Source organism: Dermochelys coriacea, chromosome 8 (genome assembly GCF_009764565.3).
Source record: "Dermochelys coriacea isolate rDerCor1 chromosome 8, rDerCor1.pri.v4, whole genome shotgun sequence".
NCBI lineage: Eukaryota > Metazoa > Chordata > Testudines > Dermochelyidae > Dermochelys > Dermochelys coriacea.
The window spans coordinates 71,344,960-71,372,715 of NC_050075.1; the positions used below are offsets into that span (position 1 = coordinate 71,344,960).

The window sequence follows — 27,756 nt, forward strand, 5'->3', positions numbered from 1 at the left end:
GAGAGAGAATTTGGATTTGCTTTTACATCCCTGCAGGGGTGCAGCTGACTTGAGAGAGCCTCCTGATAGGAAGCTACAGCCTAAACTGTAATTATTGACTAAAACATTTTTGAGCCAAGTCCTCAGCTGTTGTCAGTTGCTACCAATCCATCAGAGTCCAGTGGAGCAACATCTTTTTATGCTATGGGAATCTCTGCATATTTACATTTCATCATATTTCTATTTTAAATCGCTGCATTTTTTTACATTAACTTAATAAACTAGAAATACATTGGGTTGGTCTTCAATTGGGTTGGTCTTCAAAGCATCTTCAATTGGGTTGGTTCACTTTCGAGTGTGTGCATGTGTCTGAAAATTGAAGACTGGAATTTCCTTAAGGGGTGTATAATTGCTTATCTGTGCTGTATTCATGGCAACTATTATTCTCTCTCTCTCTCTCTCTCTCTCTCTCTCTGTGTGTGAGCATGTGGGTGTAGATATATATCAGTATGCTCGTATAGGGCCAAAGTTGACAGTTCTTATGTAGGAAAATTTCCTATTGACGTCAGTAGTAGTTCTATTTAGGTGTAAGGACTCCAGGATTTGATTTGCACTGTTTATCCATGCAGATGCCCCCTTATGTCTGGGGAGAATCCTAGTGAAGTCACTGGGTCTCTGCGGAGGGACAGGGCTGCATATGTGTAATATGTAATACACATTTACATTTTAGAATAAACAAAACCTGAAGTCCAGAAAAACAGGCATAAAGGAAGTCTTAACTTTGTTCTCTTTTGATTAATAAAGCCTAAATGTGAGTTCCATGTCATTCCAGCTGTTAAATCACCTTTTTCCCCAGCTTTGCCATTCTCGTCCTCAGAGCTGTGGATAGAAAAGAGAACAGAAAACCTCAGTGAATAGTATGATTAGCTTTCTGCTTCTGAATCAAAATTTCCTTGTTTAGAATAAGGAAGAATGCACTTACCCCAAATGGTTAGATCCAACAGATTAAGCATTATTTTAGTATTATAGAAAGAAATTAGTAGAAAGGATTAGTAATTTCACAGCACAGACAAAGTACAGAGAATGAATCCATTAACACTTTTAGAAGATAGCTGGGCTAAATTTCAAAGCTTATTAATTTTTTTTCTTTAATGTTAATTTAATGCACAGCTAACAGCTGTATGGTTCTTGATTGGATAGGTGACAAGTTTAAAAGAAAATGTGAATAATTAAACTAAACTCTTTGTTTATAGCCTTCACTTAGTGGTTTAGTTTAAACTAGGGCTGTTAAGTGCAATTAACTCCAAAAATTAATTGTGATTAACTGCACTGTTAAACAGTAGAATACCAATGAAATTTATTAAAATTTTGGATGTTTTTCTATATTTTCAAATATATTGAGTTCAATTACAACTCATAATACAAAGTGTACATTGCTCACTTTATATTTTTTATTACAAATATTTGTACTGTAAAATGATAAAAGATGATTTTCAATTTACCTCATAAAAGTACTGTAGTGCAACCTCTTTATCGTGAAAGTGCAACTTACAAATGTAGGTTCTGGGTTTTTCTTTTGCTGTTACATAATTGCACTCAAACAAAACAATGGAAAACTTTAGCGCCTACAAGTCCACTCAGTCCTACTTCTTGTTCAGCTAATCGCTAAGAGAAACAAGTTTGTTTACATTTATGGGAGATGCTGCTACCGCCAACTTCTTATTTACAATTTCATTAGACAGTGAGAACAGGTGTTCACATGGGCCTTTTGTAGCAGGCATTGCAAGGTATTTATGTGCCAGATATGCTAAACATTCATATGCCCCTTTGTGCTTGGGCCACCATTCCAGAGGACGTGCTTCCATGCTGATGATGCTCATTTTTAAAATTAAAAAAAATCCATTCATTAAATTTGTGACTGAACTCCTTAGGGGGAGAATTGTATGTCTCCGGCTCTGTTTTAGCTGCATTCTGCCATATATTTCATGTTTTAGTAGTCTCGGATGCTGACTCAGCACGTTGTTCGTTTTAAGAACACTTTCACTGCAGAATTGACCAAACGCAAAGAAGGTACCAATGTGAGATTTCTAAAAATAACTGCAGCACTTGACCCAAGGTTTAAGAATCTGAATTGCCTTCCAAAATCTGAGAGGGATGAGGTGTGGCGCATGCTTTCAGAAGTCTTAAAAGAGCAACACTCTGATGCAGAAACTACAGAACCCGAACCACCAAAAAAGAAAATCAACCTTCTGCTGGTGTCATCTGATTCAGATGATGTAAATGAACATGCATTGGTCCGCACTGCTTTGGATTGTTATTCGGCAGAGCCCATTATCAGGCTGGACGCAATTCCTCTGGAATGGTGGTTGAAGCTTGAAGGAACATATGAATCTTTAGTGCATCTGGCATGTAAATATCTTGCTACGCCGGCTACAACAGTGCCACGTAAATGCCTGTTCTTACTTTCAGGTGATATTGTGAACAAGAAGCAGGCAGCATTAACTCCTGCAAATGTAAACAAACTTATTTGAGCAACTGGCTGAACAAGAAATAGGACTGAGTGGACTTGTAGGCTCTAAAGTTTTACATTGTGTTGTTTCTGAGTGTAGTAATTTTTTGTACATAATTCTACACTTGTAAGTTCAACTTTCATGATAAAGCGATTGTACTACAGTACTTAGTATTTTTCAATTCACTTAATACATTTTTTTACAGTGAAAATATTTGTAATCAGAAATAAATATAAAGTGAGCACTGCACACTTTGTATTCTGTGTTGTAGCTGGAAATCAATATATTTGAAAATGCAGAAAACATCCAAAAATATTTAAATAATTGGTATTCCATTATTTAACAGTGCAATTAATTGCGATTAATTTTTTTAAATCGCTTAACAGCCCTAGTTTAAACACTTGGAAGCTTCTCTGTTTCTTTTGGATTAACATACATAGAAGATTTGATTCTGTTCACACTGGAGTAGGACTGGGGCAGCAATGTCACAATCTTACCCTAATTTCAATTTCTCACGGTAATGTGGTTTCTCTAAGTACTAAGGGCCTATATTATAATTGTGACTGGAGGTGCTGTAGCTAATTTCAAAATTACAATGGAAATGCAGGTGCTTAAATATTAAGGTTCTTTCTAAAACAATGATATAATACTTTATTTAAAGAGTCTATTATAGAAATTTTGAAAAAGCAACAGTGGATGTTTAGTTGTCAGCTCTACAACTGTTTGACCTATTCATCTGAAAATCACTCAGTCACAGATCTGTGGGGTTTTTTGTTTGTTTTTTTTCTCCCAGTGCCTAGCTTCATCTACTGCGAGATAAGTGGGGTCAAGGATTTAGTCAGCTGTTATCTGATTTATGAGAATCAACAAGTGTCCTTGGAGAGCCACTGAGTGTACATTTTAAACTTGAAAGTTATTGCTAATTGTATGCTACACTCTACGTCTATGTGGAAAACAAGCTTAGCAGACCACAATCCTGATTAGGCTTTGGGGAAGCCAAAGTCTGAAGGCTCTGTGGCTGCCACCTTCAGATCTAGGAATTTTGGATGACTAATCCTATTGTGGTTTGGAAGAATGATCAGTTAAACACTTGATTTAAAAATGTAATTTGACCGCCTGGATGTATGTTGCCCCTTGCTTTACAGAACTAGGGTGGAACACTTTTTTTTTTCTTCTGTACTGAGGTTTTTATTGCATACAGCTTTCTGCCACATGAACGTAGTTGCACATCAGTTGTTTCCCTTGCATAACAAAGTAATGGGTAAGGAAAAATTGGTTTATCCCGTCCAACTCCCTGCCAAAAGGCCCAGACTTTCACCACTTCTCCTGACAGAATATTCTACACCCTATTAAAGATCACTGGTAGGAGATTTTCCTGCTATTCAGCCTAAATATTTATTTGTATTTGTATTTGTATGACCTGAGGAGCAACCCAGCCCCAGCCTGCCCCTGCACCGCCCCTTCCCCACCCCACTCCACCCTTTCCAACAAGCCTTTCCCCCACCTCTTTCCGCCCCCTCCCCGAGTGACACTGGGAGCCGGCAGGGCGCGCTGCGGCTGGGTCACTTGCTGTTGCCAGGCCCCCTGCTAATCCCCCAGGCTGCCTGGGATCCTGAGTCCCCCTGAAGCACGGGTCCTCCCAGAAGCATGGTAAGCCCAAACATTGGTGGAGCCGGGCCCACATTCTTAAATATTGGTGGAGCATGGGCACCATGATCCCATACTACTCGCTGGGTATGCCTAAGTACTTTTCCTTTCCCTGAGTCTACAAATGTTTGCATGAGCCAAATTCACATGCTGGAAATTAAATGAAGAAAATGATTTTTTTTTTTTAAAAAAAAAATAGAAGTTGTAATCCTGGGGCTAGACCCTATGGAAGCAGTAGACTGCAACTGTACCTTGGGGTCATGAGTACACCACCATTCTCAGAGGGAAGCAAGTATGGTTGTCATGTGGAAAGGGGAGGGGTTTGTTCTGCAATTCTAGTACTGCATGGGGATGTGCAAGAAGCTGGTTCAAACCCATGGATCCCCATATACATAAGCAGAGAACATGGCTCATGTGCCTCTGAGCTGTCCCTGACTACCATTAACCTCTACAACAACTTACTCTGGAGATTCTTTTCAAATTAATTTTGCCATAAGATATCTGTTCCCTAGTCTCATTTGCCATCCACTTCCCCTTCATTTTTAGTAGAGTCCCTGCTACATGTTCTTCGTGTGCACATGCTACCATTGGCTCCTCAACCCTCAAGTGCCTAGTTGATTGTTTTCCTCTCTATGCTACACTGTAGCATCTGACCCAGAGTTACTGGTCTAAAGCACAAAACAGGAGCTTGCAATGGGATAACAATTAGCGGTAATGTGCCAGATTCATCCCTGGGGAAACTCCATGGATTTCAGTGGAGTTACCAGGATGAATTTGGTAGTTGGATTTGAGAGAATTATTGATTTGTAAACAGTTTTTTTTCTTTCTCTAAGCAGTAGCCCTTTGTAATACATTGTTACTTTGGATATAAGAGGTTTTCATAGTTTTGTTTCTTTTTTAGAACTACCAGTATGACTGTGTGGCTGTATGGAAAAATTAGTCATTTCCTGGCTTTTTCCACCATCTAATAGGGCAAGGGTTGGTGACAAAAAGATTGGGGAAGGAGAGGGATGTGGCCCTGTTCCCCATGTTCCACTGGGAACTTTAAAATACGCTGTTAGAGATAGTATTGCACATAGGGGGTGAAATTCTGTCCCCATTGAAGTCCATGACAAAACTCCTATTGATGTCTATGGGGCCAGGATTACATCCAATGACCTGTTTCTCCTCTCTCTTATACAAATTTTAAATCAGTGGAATTAGGCAAAGATAAAAATGGTTTAAAAGAATGGAGCAGATTCTCTTATGTTTTTAATACATTTAAGGCTTGCCTTATTCCCATTGAAATAATCGTTAGTTTAGTGTTAAAATGAGGCAGAACCAGCCTGTGAGTGTATTTCTATCTGCAAAAAGAAATTCAGCTTCTGGAAGTGAAAGAAAAGTAAACTTTAAAATTTCTGGCTGTATGGTACATGAACGCACCATGCCAACATGAAATAAGTGAATGCATCCTTTCACAATAGCTATGCAGAAGCTTCTTCAAGTACAGTGATACTCAAGCAATATTACTTGAAATTGCTAGCTTGCTACAATGAAGTATCCATGTCCTCTGGAGATATTTCCATTTAAATTGCTACTCCTTTCCTAACATTCTAACTATTGCTAGATCACCAGTGGATTATTAGCTAAGGTCCAATCTTGCATATCTTCTGCAATCAAAACTACTGGGAATTTTGGAGGGTGGGAGGGGTACAGGATCAAGATGCAATTGAATACATTTGAGTTATATTATGATGTCTTCTTCTTTTAAATGTAATATAACCTTTACCAGTTGATTGAAACATGCTCCTCTTATTCTTTAGATATATTTCACTGATAGCTAAATTATAGTATAAATATAAAACATATTAGCTTACTTTGATAGACAACTATTGCTATTTGAGGATTTCTTTTTAACATTTTTGTAAAATTTTACAGCAAGAAAGAGTGCAAGACTGTATATGTTAACAGATTAGAAAAAAGTACAGTATTTTAATAAATAAAGACAGATAGATAGACAATAGAGACAGACTGAAGTTAATATACAGACAGGAAAATGGCATTTTGTCATATTTTAAAAACTATAAAAATATCTAAATAAATCAAGCTAGAAAAAACATTAATTTGCATAAACATAGTCAAGGCAAGGTAGGCAAAATTGATCCAAGAAGAATGTAAAGCAGCTTGCTAAACAGTCTTTCTAATTTAAGGCATAAATTAGATTATACAGGAAGTAGTTAGAACACAGGCACAGATATGTCCCAATAAGGAGATACATTGTGTAAGAAGTAATGCTATTAGTCACCGAGAAGCAAAGTGAATATATTCTTATACATCATATGTCAAAAGAAGGATTTTAAATTGGCATTTCTAGAAGAATCAACAGTGTTAAATTTCTGTTTCATTTTTTTTAATCTTTGAACATTATGGAAATAAGTTTTTGGAAATTAATTTTCAAAATGATCATTATTTCAAAATATGCCAACTAGAGCATTGCTGAAGGTGAAAAAAGCATTCCACAGTACTAAAAATTCAGATTAGCATACGTTAACAAATAAAAAGAGTAAAGACATTGACCAGTAATTGTCCATAAGACAGCAGAAGAATGGGAAAGTGAAAAGGATTGTTAGTTGAAAAAAAGAATGATGCAATCAGTTGTTACATGAGTGAACAACAGTGACATGACTTTCCTTTTTTATTACCTGTTAACGAGGGATCCTCTGTACCATCTCCAGATAGCTGGCCGTCAAGATGAGTATGATACATAGAGCTCAAACTTTCTTCTTGTTCTTCCAGTGATATGGAATTTTTGTGGGATGATTTATTCATGTTTCCACCTAGGTTGTCCTCCAGGATCCTCTGTGGAACTTCTGCTATTTGCTTATTGGGTGGCTGGTAAACTTGACTGTAGTGGCCTACAGGATGATACGATGGTCTCTCAGATTTGCTGTTGTCTTCATCATCGTCATCAATGACAACCAGTTCCGCACGGATAATTCCATCATATCTGGACAAGTTTTTGTTTGCTGCTGTTTCTTCATAATCATCTACATGCTGATAACCCATGAAAATCATTGTAACAGGTTCTGTATCATCCACATAACATGGCACAGCTTGAACAATGCTGTACCTAACATCTTCATCAGCATCCTGAGTTACAGGAGACTTTTCATTGGTATTCTCTGAGTTCATAAACATTGCCTCACAATGACTCTCTCTTGTCTTCTGATAGGGTTCCAAATCCTTTTGTAGAACTCCTCTTTTGTCATTATGTATTATCCTGTTTTTTGAACTAATGTGTACCTTTCCCTCTTTTTGCTGAGACCCCGGAGAGGGAGACTTTGGCAGTGTTACTTTGGGACGATCAAAACCATTTTCTTCATTATGTTGCCTGTTGCCTTTGTTATAGAAAGATTCGTTTTGATGATTGCCAAGTTCATTAGTCTCTTTTTTAACAGTGTCTTCCAAATTTGGTCCAGGAACTAATTTGTCTTTCTGGGGAGTTGTTGGCCTATAAAACTGGTTTGCATACACAGGCTCATGATACTCTGTAGGAGATTTAGCATTTTTTTCAGTCGCTTTTCTTAAAAGATCTTCCACTTCAACAGGTGCAAGCTCATCTATGCCATTGTGTGTTACGCTGTCGTTGGACCACATTGCATAGACTGACTTCCTACCATCGTCATAGACTTTTACTCCTGTACTTTTAAACTCATCAGATGGAAGAGGTATGGTAGACAAAACTGTGCTTTCCCCAGTCTTCATGTCTTTCTCAACTTTAATTTCCATGGCAAACAATGCTGTTAAGAGAAATAAGAACTTAACATTGATAACATAGTAGCTGCAATAAATATTTAGATCTTATCCTTATGATAGGTGGTTTGTATAAACTGTCAAATCTCGTAGTCCAATTTTCAGCAGAGATTGTCCTGTGCCACAGAATTTGGATCCTGAGTCTAAGGCACCAAAGAATGAGGCATGCACTCAGATCTAAGCTTTTGGTTCAGCATAGAATAGCAAAAATGGTCAACCTTGTAATTTGAATCCAGATCTGGGTTCTGAGATTGAGCCCCCACTTTATCCCCTGCTAACCTCCTCAAAGTTTGAAGATATTAAGAAATAATATTTTGGTTGGGACTCATCTCTGATAGAAAATCAGCTATTTGAGGCTCTAATATGCAACACCAAATAAGAAAGCCAGGTTAAACATGAGGCCAGCTCCTACAAGGTGCTGAGCAGTGGGAGTCAATAGGAATTGAGGGAGTGTAATACTATGCAGGAGTAGAGTCTTGGTCTTAAAGGCAGTGGGAGATAGGAAGCTTTGTGGAGGTCAGGGGATGGTTAGATTTGGGTTACTCAGCAGGCATAATTGCTCATAGAAAATGCATTATGTACATCAGAACCAGATAGGGGTTACATCAAGTACAGTAAGTCAGTGCTGGATGAAAGTGCTAGAAAAATGGGGCCTCGTTCTCAATGGTACACCAGTGCCACACAACTGACTACAATGGAGTTACTGTGTGTAAGTAAGAAGAGAATTATGCCTATTATCTGTAGTCTATCTTTTCCCTAAATAAGTTAGCTTTAATTTTTTAAGAGGCTTATGAACCATTACAAATCTGCACTCTTTCTAGAGTTACTACCAATCTGTACCTCTTCTGTTTTCCTCATCATCCTCAGTTCCTGCCTGTCCTGCCCTTTTCAGTGCAGAAGGTCTGAAGGATTTTGGAAGGTCGGGTATATTAGTATATATGTAGTCCACTGGCTCTGTTAAAAATAAATAAATAGGAGATCCACAGTACTTTTCATTGGCTTCATGCAACAAACATTTTTTTTTAAATATAAAATGCTTCTGTTGAACATACCTTCTTGAATTCCTGCTTTAGGTGCCTTCACAGACTATGAAGAAAGAGCAACAAATATGATATGTGATTATTGCAGTTTTAAGAAATTAACTCAAAACATAGAGACTTTTCTACTGCACAACTCTTTAACCTTCTGTGTAGCTCAGTTTGAACTGGAAGATACCTAGAAATGGAAACAACCTCTCAACAGGACAGTTGCAGTAGTGGGGCAAGCTTTCCCACTCCACTCTGCCAGCATGCTTTATCTATTCCCTTAGAGTCTGGCTCCTGATGGCCTCTCTCATAGTTTCCCATGGCACTAGAGAACAACCCATAGATTTGTACTTCTGGAGTGTAGAGGACGGAGTGTTCTTAGTGGAGGGCCCTCACTTCAGGAATTACTTTTCCCCCTGGAGCTGACAAAGCCAAAGGGCAATTGTGGATGTGAGTAATCTCATTGAAGTCAGTGAATCTATTTGCATGAGCAAGTGTTGTGCACTCTGGCCCCAAGTTTGTTGACTTTCAGGCATATTGCTGAAAATATGTTTAGCTAGGATTTTCCTGAAGTTATGGGTTAAGGCTTCTCTTTTATTTCAAGAGGGAGATAAGAGGGTTTTAAAAAATGCTGTTGACATTTTTTCAGCGTAGCTGACTAATGATTAATGGTACCATACAATTTTTATTGTAAGTGCACTTAGGATCTATGACAGGTGCACAATATAGTGTAGCTGTAGCCCTGTCAATCCCACGATACTCTCCCACGGAGAGACAAGGTAGTTGTCACAATATAGTTGCTTGGAGTGACCACCTCAAGGGTTTAGATAGCTCAGTGTCCATGCTTGTTATTCATTCCTTGCCCTCTCTGCTGAGATTGCCTGCAAAGCTGCCAATTGCAGTGTGTGATTTCGTGATGTGCTGTAGATATTTTTTCCATAGAGTAATGGGATGAAACCACCAAACTCTTTCCATATAGATCATGTAGCCATTGGATAGTGTAATCTTTTGGTCACTCTTCTGTGTTAGATTTGAACTAATGAGGTGAAATACCCCATATCTCATTATCAGTCCCATGATCCATTCAATTCCTCTTTAATTCATTCTTATAACAAATAGATTTTAGTAAAGAATCCTGTTTTCTGAAGTGTTGTAACACCAACCTTTAAGATATCTTCTGCTGTCCTCTCAACTGATTTAAGCTTCTTTAAAATTGCCTGTTCATTAACTGAGATTTTCATCTCTTCTTTTTCCAGAGCTTCAATTTCTTTCTCAAGTCTGCAAGTATAATATATTTTATATAACAATATTTAAAGAATATGTATTAAAATGCATTTATGCTTTCGGTATATTTCCTATAGACATATCGATGGGCCTGATTCCTCTCACACTTACACCATTTTTACACTGATGAAACTGATTTGCTCTTGATTTAGGAAGGTATGAAATCAGAATATGCCTGTTTGTCACAGATCTCTTCAGAGGATACTTTGAAAATAAGCAGATTAAGGCACTCTGGTAAAGTTTCTTTATTAACTTGTTTTAGAAGAGCTGTGGGGGGAGGATTTCTTCACCTTTAACTAAATTCTCTCATTATCAAGCATTATCACAACTAAAATGGTAAAAAGAAAAGGAGTACCCGTGGCACTTTAGAGACTAACAAATTTATTAGAGCATAAGTGAGCTGTAGCTCACGAAAGCTTATGCTCTAATAAATTTGTTAGTCTCTAAGGTGCCACGGGTACTCCTTTTCTTTTTGCGAATACAGACTAACACGGCTGCTACTCTGAAAACTAAAATGGTGTTCACCTCCTCATATAACAATGACTTAACATATTAGACCAGTTCACAGACTGGGGTGAATGTGTTTATTTGCTCACTTCTTTGTTCTGGATCACCATTCTCCCATGTTCTAGAACAAGCAGAGCAATTTGATTGCTTGATGGTAGGAAAGTTATAAACAATTTACAAGATTATAATTAAGGGGCCAGATTCTGACAATTTTTACATAATGTGGATTAGTTCCTTACTACATAAATAGCGGCAATGATTTCAATTGGACTTCTTGTGGAGTAAGGTACTACTCTGTGTGAGTAAGTGTGGCAGAAGTGAGCTCAAAAGAATGGAGGAAGATACAGAGAGCTAAACTGCTGCCCTTGGAGATAAAATTGCATTTGTTCCTTGTAGCTGGCACACAGTGGAACTGGGATTATGAGCACTTGTTTGAGTTCTAAAACACAGCTACAAATACCTAAAGTTCACTTTGTAGGACTAAAGTAAACCAATAAAGTTATCTCATTATCTTTCTTCAGTGTAATTATTTCAATTTAGAAAACAATTGTTGTTACAAATCATAATTGTGTTGATAATAGTATTATACTAGCACAAATCCTTCCAACCATTGTTAATTGTGTATCTGGCAAAAACAAAGCCACCCATGTACAAAAAACTTCTATAGAGTCTGGGATTAAAGCTTTACTTCTTTCACTTTCATTTGTTTGGGACCAAGTACAACTGATTTACAAATACTGAGTGACAAGGGGCTTGGGGGATGAATAGTCTAATACTTGCTCCTCCGTATGCATGTCCACATGTAGAAGGTGGGATCTGAACATTTACCCTCCCCCCATCTCTGTCTCTCACTTTACAATCCATAAACAGGGTGTAACAATACCTGACTCCCAGGCATGTTACTGCATGAGGCTTGATTAATTGTGAAAGGAAGGGTGATGCATAAATGCAAAGTACTGTGAAGATGGGGTTTTAGATGTGGCACACCTTAGTACAAGTAGAGAACTGGATGCGTACCTTCTACAACTTTACAACATTGACCGTTTTTAAATAGATGGAGTTACAAAGCCATGTCCCGGCTATCAATGGTCTCTAAAATGCTCCTTCCTGCCATATGCCCTTTACCATTATAACTCAACATTTCTATACATCCTGCTCTGTGGAAGAAGTGCTGGCTCCACATCTCTGGAAGTATCTCTCTTTCAGAAGAACTGTAATACACCCAGAAATGCTGATTCAATGCACCAAAGACAGGCAGCATGGAAAGCTAAACAATGTTTATTGTGCTTGCTGAGGCAGGGCCTCAAGCGTACAAGGTAATGTCCTCATAATTGCAGCCAGTCAGTTTGTGAGAGAAGCTTGTCAGCTTCAATAAGCAGGATATATGTCAGTGGGATATTAATGACATCCCCTTTCTGAACCTTCTTCCCACTTGAGTTAGGTGTTCTGTAACAAGAAGGTAATTTTAAGGGGTCCATTTATTAAAGGAAAGTCTCTTGGGTCATGCCTGGCTGTAACCAAAGGCCTCTGTAAGCAGATTAGTTACAATGCAAGCATAAACCTAAAATACCACTGTGTTTTGCAAAGAGTACAGATATTCCATGAATATTTAGTAAACTAAATTTGGGTATTAATAAGACAGTGTTTCCATTACTGGAGATCCTGCTATCTCCCTTCCAGATTTCAATAGTACTAACCCAAAATAGCCTCCCTGCCAGACATGTTGGCTGTCTGAGTGCTTTTAAAGCCTTCATTGTTTCAGAAGAGGCACACTGATACCCAGCTGAAAGAATTCATCTCTTGGTCTATGCTGGATTTCACCCTGTCTTCTTACTAGTTGTGTGTGGCCTCTCTCTACATCCTGTATATCTATAGGGAATCACAATTCTTTTCTCCCTCCCTCTCTCTTTTGTTGTTGTTGTGCAGAACTGTATGTTAGAGCTGGTCAAAAACACTTCAGCACAACTTTTTACCTTCAAAAATGCTGTTTTGTCAAAACTGAAATGTTTCACAGAAAGGGATTGGAGTTGAGGAAAATGTTGTCATGAAGGTTTTGAAACTTTGTAACTTTCTGTGAAAAGGAAGGCTTGTTTTCTCACCAGCCCAGCTATAAGATACTCGAGCCCACAACAGAGAACAATAATTATGGTCCTAAACTAAATCCATAGGTACATTTCCACTGGATTCATTGAAAGATTCCCCTTGACTTCAGTGGGCATTGGATCTGGATCTAAAATAATTGCTTTTGCACTTGTTTCTGCCATTTCATGTTTATGTATAAAACTTTTAGGGTCAGTTTGCAAAGACTCTTCTACATTTGCATATTGAAACTTGTAGGGATGCATTCTTGCAAAAGCCCTATGCTGCATGAGTCCAAAGATTCGCGTGCATAGCTGGAGAGGCTGAAAATTGTGCCAGAATAGCTTTTTGTAATTTATTTTTTTAAAATCTGATTTAGAAATATTTAAATGTTCTATTTGGGGGAAAAAAAAGTTCTGATATTTAACTATTTCCCCGTCTTAGTTTTTTTTTTTTTTAAAATACGTATGCTGTAAGAGGAATTTGGCTGCTATGGGGCACTTATCTTTGGAGGTTTTCACTGCTTTGTACAGGTTTCAGGTGTAGGGAAGCTGGGCATATCTACTGATATTAAATACCTGGTGTAGGTATTTGTCCATCTGCCCTTGGGTAACATTCAGGGCTCGAGGCAGTTTCCCATTTCTATCAGTAGATTAAGGCAGGATCTTTGGAACTGGCACTTCAAGTCAGAGGGTGACCAATCAGAGCAGTGACTGACTCAGGAAACGGTACAGTACACAGCTGATTGCTGCTGCTTGCAGGGAGAGGCAGCTCTGCCTCACCTGGAAGAAAGATTAAGGACCCAGGAGTGGAAGAAAGACAAGAGTCTGGCTGGAGGATACCAGAAAGAGAGGAAAAGTCAGTTCGGGGAGGGCCAACATTTTAGCAGCTCTGGGCTCCATCTAGCCATAACTTCCCTTCATAAATTACAGCTTCTATTTTTCTGAAACCCTATTATCCGAACCTCCCCTTATCTGAGCCCCTTCCTTGTCCTGCAGCATGAAATGTGTGCTGCAGAAGGCAGGTATCTCATGCTTGGGGACAAGGGACGGATTTGGATAATGCAGGGGTTCAAATAATTAATCAGAGACCCTGGGCCAGGACTGCAAGGAGGAGGACTAGACTCTGTGGCAGGGGAGGCCACACTGCTGCTCAATGGCTCCTGTGGCAGACCACTGTCACAGGAATGAGTAAGTGGGGCCATTACAGCAGAGTTGCAGAGGGCTTCCTGGCTGCCACCGGGCTGGGGACACCCAATCCCTGCAGGTGCAAGGTGCAGAGAAGACTGCAGTCCTGGTGGGCAGAGCAGAAACCCCTGGTCAGGACTGTGAGGAAGAGGCAGAGGACAAGCCCCAGGCTGCAGGGGAGGCCACTCAGCTGCTGAATGGCTCCTGCCCTCTTAATGATCCAAATTCCTGAGTATCTGAATAAAATCCATGTACCCATCGCTATTTGGATAATTGGGAGTATCCTGGATATTCCCAACTGCCTGGATGGTGCTTGGTAACATTATGTTGTTTGTAATCTTTTTTAAATAAGTTGTCTAGCAACTAATTCTACTAAGAATGAACCTTTTTTGCAACCAAGCTGTCCAGTTAAGTGACAAAATATGTCTACCTGATTCTGCAGCCAGTTTGCACCCTCAGCTGAGAATGTGTGGCTTTATGCCCTGTAACCTCTACCATGTAAACAGAGTATTATGGGATAGATACTGTGAGTGCTATTCTGGCCCGTAACCTCAGTGTTGAACTACTCGCCTGCAGTTTTGGTGCAGGTCACTGTTAATTGTTCAGTATTGGTACAAAGAACGGAACTCTCTCGTTTCTCTAAAAAACCAGAAATCCTGCTTGTGTACTAAATGATTAACAGGCACAAATTAACCCTTGAAGGGACCTACTAGGCACTCCAAAAAAGAAATGCTTCAAACTGGAGGCCCCTTAGGGGGATGAGAGGGAAAGATGCATGCATTCACTATGAAATCTGCCTGCAACTGCAGAAAGAAACCAGGAGCTGAAGAAATGCTGCAATATTCCTTAAAGGAATTTACATGTTTTTCTTTAAAAAGAGTGAGAAAGAAAGAGAAGCACAGAATAACTCACCCCTTGGTAGTACATGTGACAGCCACTCTCCAGTTTGACATTCAGATGAACAGTAAAATTCTTTCTCTGGGATTTTCAATAATACAGTGTTACTCAGTGGCAAGTGTGCACATGAGCAGTGTATCTGTCTTCTCTTTCAGAGCTGTTGGATAGGCAGTTATATCACAGTGGTAGGAAGGTGGGCTATTGGAACGGACATTACACTAAGATTTGTAAGACTTAGGTTCAACTCTCTGCTCACACGCTGACTTCCTATGTGATCTTGGGCAAGACACTTAGGCCCAGATCCTTAAAGGTATTTAGGGGCCTAACTCCCATTGATTTCAATAGGAGTTAGGTGCCTACATCTTTTTTGTGGTCTGGGCCTTAATCTACCCCATGCTTCAATTCTCCATCTGTAAAATGAGGATAATGGCTCCCTACCTCTCACAGGTGTTGCGGATAAAATCCATTAATGATTGTGAGGTGCTCATGTAAATAGTTAGGTGTTTCTTGTATATCAAGGTCCTGAAAACCTTTAAAGCATATCTAGATCTCCACCAATGGTAGCTATTATACCTGTATAATACAGAACAGAGGGGCTGGGAAGTCTGATCAGGAGTAGGTCTTGCTATATCTTTTAAAAGGTGTAACTGTGCTCTCCTGCAAGCACTTATCAGTGTGCAGGAAGGTTGGACCATAGCCACACCCATTCTGGCCTGGTTAGTGCTAGGAGGTCACTATATTTTGTGCTCCTGGGTGCAGACAGCTGAACTACACTTAGCAGGTGTGGTGAAATGAGGGGGAGTTTCTTACACTTTCTCTCCTCTCTGGCCCACCTACACAAGGCTATCTGTAGATCAGCACTAAGATGGTGAGGCTTTCACTTTCAAAGATTTTAATGCTTTTATGCTATGTTTTGCTCTGCATGGAGTTTTAGCTTGTTACAGTTTGATCAAACCCCAACTATTTTGTGGTATTAGAATTTGATGATATTCAGATCATGCTTTCAACAGCTAACACCATCTCATTATTCCTTTGTACTTCCTGGAGTGTTAATCATTTCAGATTGATTCCTGTTTCTTGTCTTTTAAGTTCTCTGGGAATTAAATTACATTATATCAGATCTGGGTGTGACTCTAGGTACCCTTGTATTCACAGCCTACACACTATTGCAATAAATATTTATACAAAATATGCCTTGTGAGGTATCATTTGGCAAGTTACAACAGACTGGTCAATGATATCCTTGTGAAATGTATGTGCCAAGGCTGAGTGTGGGTGGCTTCTGATATTAGGTTGTAAAGTCTGTATTTGAACAAAGTAGAGAACAAGTACGCCCAGGAGTTGAATACAAACAAAGCAGGGTTGATCAATGATGATGGGATTGCAATTTACGTATGTGGTAAACAAAAGGAAGGACAATTCCCAGTCATTTGGCATGGGGAATTGCTATAGGGACAGTTGCATTGTAAAATAGCAGCAGGACCCATCACATTGGAATACACCAGGGGACACCTTAATCAAGATGGAGTTGGTCTCCTGGAGGAGACAGCAGATTGAACCCCAGGGGATCAATTTGACCCTGGAAAGAAAGGCAGACTTTGAGATATAAGAACAGGGCCTGGTTATGAGCTAATCAGCTATTGCTGGAAAAGGAATATTGGTGGGGAAGCTACCTTGAATGAAGACTACAACTTGCTAAATTAAGTCTGTGCCCTTTAGAAAGTGTATTCTTACCACTGTTTGTACACCTTTGTTTGTTTGTTTGTACACCTTTTTACCTTTACTCCTAGTAGTTGGTATCACTTAAACCTATGGCTTTTTGTGGAATCTTGTTTTACCTTTACCATAAACCAGTTCAGTGCTGTGACTGAAATAAGAATGTCAAATACCAGCTACATTAATGAGCTGAAATGTATTGATGGTTTAAAGGAGCAACAAATGTAGTATTTTCGGTGAATGTGCAGTGATGGGGCTGTGCATTGAAGAAAGACATCTCTGAGGAGCTGTGGGGCTGGAGTTCACTGGCTTTTGCATGCTAGGCATGTGAAGATTGGAAGAGTGTCCAGATGGCTGGTGAGGAAGACACATTATGGGGGCAGGGTGGGAGCTGACACACACTCTAATCTCCAGCAAAACCCACTCCTCCTGAGGCAGAGAGAGAACACAATGGCTCAGAGCTCTGGGCAATTCCTGCAGTATTTTACAATGGTTTCGAATGTAGTTCTTTGGCTGCCAAATGTGTTAGCTTAAAGAATGTGAGTTATGTGAAAGAGCTGTGTGTGTGATTTCTTCTACACTTCAGTTCGCTCATATCTTTTGGGAGATATTTTTGCTGAGTAATAGCACTGATTCCTTTCTACATTCTTTCAAACCCAGCATATTCAAAACAAAACTAAGTGATATTTACTGACACTCATTCTATTTAAGTAGCATTACATCCTAACTAGATCTTCTCGCTTTAAGAAGAGTACAGTGACTCTCCCTGTGTTGCATTTCCCTTGGCAGTTTTATACTCATGCCATTTGTGTCAGGATCTCTTTGCACTCCAATTAAAGCTAGGATATTTTGTATGTGCATCAAGAAGAAGTGGAAATCATCTGGAGGAGAAAATGATCTAAGAGTGCTTGAAAACAAAGGTCAAAGGGAAGGAGAAGTTAGCTGGGCAACAAAATTAAGTAGATGATGCAAATAATAATAGCACAGAGCTGTGAAAATGTCCACATTGCAAAAGGTCACTTGCCACAAGGATGCATACAAAATCAGCAACAGTTCTGAGTTCCACTATTCATGAGTAGCAAAATGAAGTAGCCTAATATGAGGAGAATAAGCTTTTAATGTTGTGGGGCAGTGAACATTTCAGATGAAATTTTCACCTTGAGTTTAACTAAACTTCTGATTTTGCATCTGTAAATGACTGTGGGAGCAATTGAAATAATTTTGCAATCTAAATAACTGATTTGTGGTCAGAGTCAGGTGCTTAGACACCCACGGCATGTTAATCATGCCTGTAAACAACCGAAGGCTCAAATTTGCTTTTACAATTGCTCGAACCTGCAATGTACAGGCACAGAAATAGAAGTTAGCTTTTTAAAAATTGACTTCCTGGTATACAGGAAAACACTGTGTTTGGGGAAGGGATTTGCAAATAGATCTTCAGTGAAGATAGAGTGGAAATAATTAAAAACTCTCAGGCTAAAATTCCACTAGGAATATAATGGATATTTGTATTCTCTAACTAAGCTATTTGATAGTTTTCCATTATTTTTACATTTACTTGCAGAAAACAATCAGAGATGGGCTAGGGACAAGGAAGTCTTTGGATCGGTGTTGGAGGGTTATTCTTGGGCTCAGGTTCAAGGCTGAATCCCATCTAGATTATGGATTAGATGACATTTATATCTATGAGCTGGTTTTATGTAGTTTTATTTCCAAATGGTAGAAAGCTTGCCAGCTGTGAGATTTTTTTTTTTCAACATCTCTGGGCCAAATCTCATGAGAATTATTGTTGCTGTGAAGCTTTGGCTACATCTGAACCAGAATCACAAACTAGGCTTTGGTAAAAATATGATCTAGGATGCAAAAAGTGCCTAAGTGAGCTAGGAGCTTAATGGCCATATTTTTAAATTATAGGCATTTAGTGGGATTTTCAGAAGTATCTAGGTTCTTAACTCCTATTGAAGTAAATAGGAATTAGATGCCTAGGTACTTCTGAAAATCTCACTAAGAGTCTACCTGCATCTATGTGCCTAAGTAACCTTTGAAAATGGGACTTTGGAGCCTACGTCACTTAGGCACTTCTGAAATTTTTACCCCTTGTCTACTTTTGTATTCAACGTGGAATGAAAAGTAGGGGCTCTGATTCTAATCCAATCTAATCCTGAAATATAAAGAAGTATTTAATTCTGTTTTGTTTGGTTTGGTTTTTTTTTTTGGGGGGGGGGGAGGTTCTCTCCTTTACGGTATGTTGGTTTTATAGTAAGAACAATAAGTGATATGAAATCAAAAGGTTCCATATGGTGCAAAAGAAAGTGTACTATCAGTGTATACAACCTCCTGTCCAGGAAGAAATAATGGCTATATTTTGAATAAAGGCAGCATCAAAGGACAGCATGTACTCCATAATGAGATCCTGCAACATCCTTAACAGTCCTTAGGAATTAAGTATAGTAAGAGATACAAAAATATCATCACTACACAGGTGATTCTAATAGGATTTAACCTTATTAGAAACCTGGTTCAGTCAATTTTAAGAATGTAGTGTCTTTTTTTTTTTTAATGTAATAGTCTGGCCATTTATTATAAGGATTTAAAAACTTGCTGTAAGCTTTGAGCTAATACTGTAGGTGTTATTTTGATGCTCATTCTAAGTCCTCTCTACTGATAGGATGCAGGAGACCTGCAGCAACTGTTGCTATGAGACCTGCCAGATACTATGACTCAGGCACAGAGAGCACTTAAGGTACTTTCATCAGGTGACAAATTGGATTTATACTCTGGAGTTACAGTACTTTTCCGCTGGGGTGCCTGGGTCATTTAATCTGTCAGGAGTCAATAGCTCTCAATTTAGCTCTACTACTATTCACAGAGCTGCAGGATATGGGCACTGTTCTTTATTTAGGTGTCACTGAATGAATTTGAAACAGTGTAGAGGACTGCTACAGGGAGGAGAAAGAAAAATAGGAAGAGTCTTGACCTGATTCTATGGCTTTAAAAATAGCATTTTAAAAAAATTGCTGGGGAGGCTAGGTTGGGGTGGGTTTTTTTTCCCCTCCTTTTTCCCAAAGGCTCAAAGTGGAGTTAGATGCCCCACTCCTACTGAAAGTCAGCGAGCCTTGGAAAAAATCTCCTCCTGGTATATCAGAGAAACAGGATTCCTTGGGGCTTTAACAGTAGGAGAGCAGCTCACAGCATGATGTGTGTCCTCTGCTTGGTCCTGAGCCTATCCTTCCGTGTGTGTGTGTGTGCGCCCGCAATATTTGAAAATCACATTGTCAGTGGAATACACTGATGGTGCATTTTAACTGGGTCTTCATAATTACAACCAGTGAGGCAGCTATACCCTTGTCACCACAACAAAGCATTCCACTGATGTACTCAAAACGTGATTCTCCTTGAGAAAAGTGTTTCATGGAAGGAATCAGTCTAATTATGGATCACAAGCTGGCACAGCAGTGCAGCCCATCAGCAAACAAATATCACTTGTACCAATAAGACAAGAAGTAGAGAGGAGGTGGATGGGAGATAATCTTGATGGCAATTTAGCCAAAGGAGTGGGCGGCGGAGGAGAGCTGAGGAAGAGGACTCTTCAGATGAAGATGCTGTTAAATTAAAATAAGGTAGGAAGAAGCTTCATCAAGGCTCCAGGGACAAGGCAATTTTGTGGATCTAAAGAAACAGCTCTTCATCTTTGCTGTAGTCCTCACTGGGCAAATGTTGATACTGCTAGCCACAGAGGAGCGACAACATGTGTACAGTACAAACCCCAGAGCCGTCAAGAAGTAGTGAATGCAGCTAACAATCCTGAAGAACATGCCTGTGATGCAATAGGTCCACCATGTCTGAATCTGCTTATGTAGCTTTAAAATAGCTATATGTGGTGGAGAGCCAAGCTGTGAGATTTGTAGAAACACTGGTACGATGAGATAGCAAAAGGGTAAAGGAAGGACTCTGCGGGAGGGTTCTGAGGATTAAATTTAGGACGTGCTTAACACTATTGGTTATGAGTGAGAGCATGACTGGAGATAATCACAGGACACGAATGATTACATGACTTAGAGGTACTATACTGTGATGTGGAATGCTTTGCAAGGGGTCAAGTTTTGAAGGCTACATATTCTTTAGCTAAAATTAAGAACTTATTGGTTATCTTAATTTTAAGTGTGCATTATCTGATTTACTAAAATATTCATTCAACTGCTGGCATCTCTGAGCAAAAACCACATGCCGGTGCTTGCTTCTGTAGAGTACAGTGAATGGTGAATTTGGAGTCAGAAAAACAAATCCTTTAGGGGTATTGTATAGATTTGAAGGAATAATGACTTTCAAACCCACATGCTATACTTCTGATAGTTGTAGAAGCCCTTGGAATATATTTAAAGACTGTCTTGCACCACTGGAATTTAATAAAACACTGCAAATTATTAGCCTTAGCTGATGCTTCATTTTACCTGTAACAATGGAGGGTGGGACCTCTCCTTTTCTTCATGCTTTTAAGAATGAACCATTTTAATGACTACAGAGGGCCACAACAAATTTGTGCTGTACCTGAGGATGCTTTGTTCCAGTTCGTTGGTCCGTTCTTGGTCTTCCCTATTGTGCTTTTGCATATTTTCTTGCTCTTTTGGAGTGAGAGCACTCAGACCATCCAAGAGCCATTTCTCCCGAAGGGCCTTTTTCTAATTTCAGGAAAGATAAAGACAAGTGTGTTTAAAAAATGCTAATCATTAACTTTCCCTATCTGCTTCCTAGACTGTAAGCTCTTTGGGGCAAGGACTATGTCTTTGAAGGTGTTTGTACAGCACCTAGCATAATGAGACCTGATGGGGGGGCATCTGGACTCCCATAATAGAAATATAAATGAACAAGAATAAACTGTTGTTGTTTAGAGATTGGTTGAACAATAGAGTAATTAATAGCAAAACATTTTCATTATCAATCATTCTGCTTTACAGATGGGCTGAATTAACAGGCGAGCAGATCACATGTCACTTATTAGCTGTGTGGCTAACATTTGTAAACCCAGTTTTTGAAATTTTTTGTTTTACTCTGTGCTGCATTAAATCATATGTACTATAGGCTCATGCCTAGAGCCCCAGTTCCTGAAGTCATGCGATTACATCTGTATTTATATCTTTTTTTTTTTTATTATTATTTTTAAATGACAGTTTCCTGCCAGGATCGTTATAAAGAAAATTTTGAAACTGTCAACAAAGTGATGACTGCCCGAGTCTGCAGACAGCCTGAAACAATAGCTCTGAGAGGTGTCACTTGCTCACTTGGAGATTGAATGTGGTACGAGAGTGGGGCTGCAAAGGTGGAGCCATGATGTTGGGGAGTGGCCTGTATCAGGGCATGCCTAGAGCCCCAGGTTGCCTTGCCCTTTTCTCATTGTGTCAGTCTTCTGCTGTGTGTGCAAAATTCCTGCTGCAAGGGTTATTTAGAGGAGCTCCTAAAAATAGGAGAACTGTTGCCTGCTGAGCTTTCCCAGTGCAGGACTGGAAGGAATGAATTATTAAAGCAGACCCCAAGATAAGACGTGGGACTCTTGAATACAAACAGTGTAAGCCTACTTAAGTTATTACAGAGACCTAGGGGGAGGCGGTAGGATTCCTGAATTTAGAAGAGAAGGCCTGCCTGAATTACGTCTGCCCTTCTTCTGGGTACTGAGGGGCTAGAGAGTTTGGACTCTGTATGACAATGAATACATAAGTCCCAGAAAGCAGGAATCCTAACCTTGAGTACTCTGGTATAGGAGTAAATCATTGTAAGTCAGTAAAAGGGTAGTGAGCTGTGAAGGGGCATGCTTGAGGGTGGTGTCCCACCATAGCCTCCTGAATGTAAGGCTAAACCTTAAACCCCTCAAAGATAAAACCACAGCAGTACAGATGGAGACATCCCAGTTCCTGTGGAATGAAGTGGCACTCATGGCTGGTTAAAGAGTGGAACCATGCATTAGTAGCAGGTGTTTGGACTTTTGCACTTGTTAATGAGCCTTAATTAATTAAAACAGAAACCACAGATGAAAGACAGACTTATGTTTTTTTTGAGCTGGTGAATTGATCACACAGAAGGTGCGCTCAGTCACTTATTCATTTATATATTTGTCAACTGCATGAAGTGGCTGCTGATCCACTTTGCAGAGGATTATAAAGCACACTCGGTTATTACTCCCATTGTCTGAGATCTTGTTTTGGGGCAGATGGCTATAGTCTGTCCTATGCCGGTGTTGTGCTTGGTGCAGGAACAGGAGCTGCTCTGGTCACAACACAACTTAGAGCAGCTGCTGGGCTCCTCTAAATTGCACCACTGGTGTAGGGTTGTTAGAGATATGTTTCAGCATGTCCATTCCTACCCTGATGCATTCCTGTGCTGGGAAGACTGAGGGAGTGGGGAAGGATGCATTGGGTACAGGGCCCAGATCTGGCATGTTTATGTCAGCAGGGAGCTCCCTTTCAACAGGTGAATTCTCTATGGGGTGTTTGTGAAAGCTATGGCTCCTTTGCACACCAGAGAAGTGCAAATCCCCATAACTGTGTGTAGAGAATCTTGCCCAGACTTTGTAAATGAAAGACCTCTAGAATGCAATGTGTAGACACTCAACACTGAAATCTAAAATAAATAAGAGGAAATGTGTTAATTTGTCAAAGTGCATCTAAGAAGCTACAAGTATATTTTCACCCATATATACATTTTCCTTCACTGAGTAGATTCACTTTCAAATAGAAATAGGCTTGAGCTGTGAGGAGCTGATCAGCATTTGAAACTTTCCCCAAGCCAAATTCAATGTGCTTGCACTTCGAAGGCCTGGAAGAGTAGTCCTGCGGAAGACAACCAGGAGTAGCCTTTCCCTCCCTAGGAACTGCATGCCCTATATCTTTCCAACCTGCTGCTGATCGATGCAGATGTGGTAGACGAAGCATGGTCCTATGGTTAGGACTTGGGAAACCTGAATTAAATTCCTGCTCTTCCACAGACCTCCTGTGTGACTTTGGGCAAGTCACTTAGCCTCTCTGTGCTTTAGTTCGCCACCTGAAAAATGGAGATAAGTTTTCCCCTACCTCACAGTGGTGGTATGAGGAGAAATGCAAAGATTTGTGAAGTGCTCAGTTGGTATGGGCCATAGATGGATAATGCCTCTTGCCTTGCAGGACAATATTGAAATGCCTAGTGAAAACACCTAGGAATAGATGTTAAACTGGCATTTTGACTGACTTTTATGTTAACATAATATTTCAGCCTAAGATTGGAGGCCACCCCTGGGATGTTGGTGGGTACTGAAGCCCTTGGCTGACCCCTAGTCTGCTCACCCCTTGCTGTGTTCTGTGAGCAATCTGTAACTTGACAAATGCTTCCTTCATTTTGGCAGCACAGCATCGGCTTCCTAATGACAACTGTTTGAACAGGAAGTGGATTCGTTTCGTTCACCACTAAGCCACCAAAAGAAGCTAGGTCTGTGCTTGTGCAAAGAAGAAAGGCACACAACCCATTTTTTTGGACTGGGCTGATTCTGAAAATCTTTCAGTCACATTGCACTAGATGTAGGGTTGTTGATGGAGGGCAGCTGAAGACAGAGGGTATATTGAGGACAGAGTGCAAACAAAAGACCCATTTCAAACTTTTTCCATGTACGCATGTAACAAAGGTGGACGTTGACTGCTAACGCACACCTGGATCCCTCACTTTCTTCCATGGAAGTACCCACTGGAGGGGAAATGTGGATTGAGGATCTGTGAGATTCTCCTTGCAGTATTTTCCTAAGATGGTTCCTTTGTGGAGCACAAGGATGGGGTTTGCCCCTCCCCATGGCAGAATGGCCAGCTCTTTTTGCCTCCCTAAGCTGTGGATCTGCCTGCAGAATCTGAAGCCCTGTGCCTCCAAACTAGCTCTGGAGCCTCCTGGTCCTTTTTTCAACTCCGAGGCAGTACAACTCCACCACAGTAGTGCTGCCAAAAACTCCACAGCTAGCAATCGCCTCTGGGACCCTACCTTTAAGAAGGGGGCCCAGTGCAGAGAGGGCAAAGAAAATGTTACTAGAGCTGGGTGGATTTCTTTACATTAACAAATTTAATATTCAAAGAGGCACTGTTGGAGTGACCAGAACCTTATGAATTTGGCAAATCATTTCAGCCAAACCCCTCCCCCCAAATCCTTGCCTTATTTTTGGTCAAAACCGTTGATTTCAGCATATTTGAAACTATTTCAGTGCAAAATGTCACTCTTGAATTGCCATTCAAAATTTTTTTCACCCCCAAACAATTTTTAATATTTGGTTTGTTGAGGGAAAAACTGAAAAAACAAAACAAAAAAACACAGTTTGGTTCAAAGAAACCAATTTGGGTTGGGGTTTTTTTTTTTTTTTTTTTTGGTGGGAAAGGGTTAAATTTGGCCACTGGCCCAAAAACCCCCAATTATTTGTTCAGCTCTAAATATTAATGCAGCCTCCATTGGACTTGCATTTGATAAATTTGAGTAACAGAACATCATTTTATTGCAATGGGGGTAGAGACTTAAAACAAGAGAGAGGACAGTGTACATCTGACAAGGCAAGCACAATCCTCTTTCTGTAACTGTTTCACCAAGCCCTGTCAATGAATGTGTCTTGGTCTTGGCATGATCAGATGTGTGATTGTAACCAGAAAGGAGATGATTGGGATTATGCCAGAATATGAGTGGATGGGTGAGATTCTGTGACCTGCATTGTGCAGAAGGTCAGACTAAATGATCATAATGGTCCCTTCTGATCTTAATATCTATGAATCTATAATATTGGGCATTTAAAGAATGTCTTCCCCTTGCCAGATCAGGACAATTCCTACAATAATCTAGTCTGATTAGGTATCTTTTATTTAAGGTAAGGTATCTTTTATTTAAATGTGTATGATAGGTAGGGCTTTCAGAGTAATGACTTTCCAGGTATTGCTCTGTTTTGAATTGACTTAGCACTGCTTTTGGGGAAAGGAGATTATAATTTCCAAATATGACATAGGATCTGATCCTGTAGTTCTCAGACATTCATATTGCCTATTACAATCAATTGAAGTTTTGTGTACAAGGACTATAAGGATAATCCCTATGAAAACAGAACACCACCCACATAAGTACAATAATATAAAAAATAAGAAACGTGGGTAAATTTCCTATAATAGCTTTCTTGCACATTTTATTTCATTAGTCACACTTTTATGAATAAAAGAAAAGCAGTACTTGTGGCACCTTAGAGACTAACAAATTTATTAGAGCATAAGCTTTCATGAGCTACAGCTCACTTCATCGGATGCATGAACAAGATGCAGTTAACAAGAATATCTGAGGAACAGTGGGGGGTGGGGTGGGTGGGAGAAATACCATGGGGAAATAGTTTTACTTTGTGTAATGACTCATCCATTCCCAGTCTCTATTCAAGCCTAAGTTAATTGTATCCAGTTTGCAAATTAATTCCAATTCAGCAGTCTCTCGTTGGAGTCTGTTTTTGAAGCTTTTTTGTTGAAGGATAGCCACTCTTAGGTCTGTAATCGAGTGACCAAAGAGATTCAAAAAAAAAAAAAGCTTCAAAAAAATTTCCCCATGTTATTTCTCCCCCCCCACCCCACCCCCCACTGTTCCTCAGATATTCTTGTTAACTGCTGGAATTAGCCTACCTTGCTTGTCACCATGAAAGGTCCCCCCCCCCCCCGCTGGTGATGGCTTATCTTAAGTGATCACTCTCCTTACAGTGTGTATGATAAACCCATTGTTTCATGTTCTCTGTGTGTGTATATAAATCTCCCCTCTGTTTTTTCCACCAAATGCATCCGATGAAGTGAGCTGTAGCTCACGAAAGCTTATGCTCTAATAAATTTGTTAGTCTCTAAGGTGCTCCTTTTCTTTTTGCGAATACAGACTAACACGGCTGCTACTCTGAAACTTTTATGAATGGCTTACATGCTGTATAATTTGGAAATGTTTATTGTATAAAGGGAGAAGCTCTGGTTAGAGAAGAATCCTGCATGGCTCCACTGAAACTAGTATAATTCATTGAGGTACAGCAATAATGGCTGCCTTTAGGGTCTCAGAAACTTTCTGCAGAGCCATGTTGCTCTTCCTTCATTACAAAGAATGAAAGTGGTTCTAGTACAGTACAAAGTTATGCATGCTACAGTATGTTTGTACCTCTGAGTGCATGCTATCATGTTGGCTTCTGTACATTGTATAGAGGAAAAGGATGTAAATACAATATGATCAGCTAAGACTCTCAGAATGACTGGAATGTTATCATTGCCCCATGTGATTCATATTCCATCATGCTAATGGTACTGACAATAGATTACACTGTTGTGAACAAACTCCTGAGCATGTTCGGGGGGGGTGAGTGGGATGTAGCTGGTCATAGACCACAGAACAAGTCTGGAGTAATGTAGCAGGATGTCATCATTTTGTCCCCTGAATAGGTGTTCCACAGTCTGATGTAAATTTTATGCCTGGTCATAAGATGCATATTCTATTTTCCCAATGTGCAAAATGCAAACCCACACACTGTATCTAGAAAGAGGTTTGAGTTTTTCACATTTTAACAGCTTTTAAAAATAGGGTCACATACTATTCTCACAGAATAAACCCCTGGGATGGTAACACATGTGACCTCCACGAGATAGCACTCAGAGTCAAAGACACATTGAAGGGGGTGGGGATAGACAGGTTCAGCAGGTAAAATGAAAGGATCCATACAATCTGCTGGAAAGTCTACCCAGAACTATGAGAGTCCCATCCTTTCTGCACGCCACCTCCAGCAGCACCGCTCTGGTCCCTATACCTTTCCCCATCCTCTCAATGGGAATGATTGTAGGTGCAGAGGGGAGTTACTGCTGGCTGCACCAGTTATAACTCCCATGCTGATTTAATATGTGCTCTATATAGGGGAAGCATACTACCCTTGGCCCTGGGGAACATCCTTTCCTGACCCACAGAGCTCTAACCTAACTGATCGGGAGTGAGACTGCTGTAAGGGGGCTAATCCATGAAAGCCTCATGCAGGTTGGGGGCTTACTTGCCCAGTTTTGTTTCCCTCTACCATGTACTGGAGAGGAGCAAGTAGTCCATAGTTATGGGATGGAGAAAAGTGATGCAACACAAAGCAATTCAGTGAAAGGGACA

General features: G+C 39.9%; 1 protein-coding gene across 2 annotated transcripts in view; it reads right to left on the reverse strand.

Annotated features, from left to right (window-relative positions):
* Positions 1-735: 735 nt before the first annotated feature.
* PALMD (palmdelphin) overlaps positions 736-27,756 on the reverse strand; it is a 37,680-nt gene continuing 10,659 nt past the window's right edge. Inside the window, exons 3-8 of one of the 2 annotated variants that reach the window (XM_038414964.2) lie at positions 21,172-21,302; positions 10,117-10,231; positions 8,981-9,014; positions 8,769-8,882; positions 6,818-7,915; positions 736-858 (exon numbers count right to left, since the gene is read on the reverse strand). In XM_038414964.2, the coding sequence (XP_038270892.1) occupies positions 815-858; positions 6,818-7,915; positions 8,769-8,882; positions 8,981-9,014; positions 10,117-10,231; positions 21,172-21,302 (1,536 nt within the window). In that variant the 3' untranslated portion in view covers positions 736-814. Of the gene's footprint in view, positions 859-6,817; positions 7,916-8,768; positions 8,883-8,980; positions 9,015-10,116; positions 10,232-14,922; positions 15,248-21,171; positions 21,303-27,756 lie in introns of those variants that run through there. The other variant, XM_038414966.2, reaches the window with a different exon arrangement.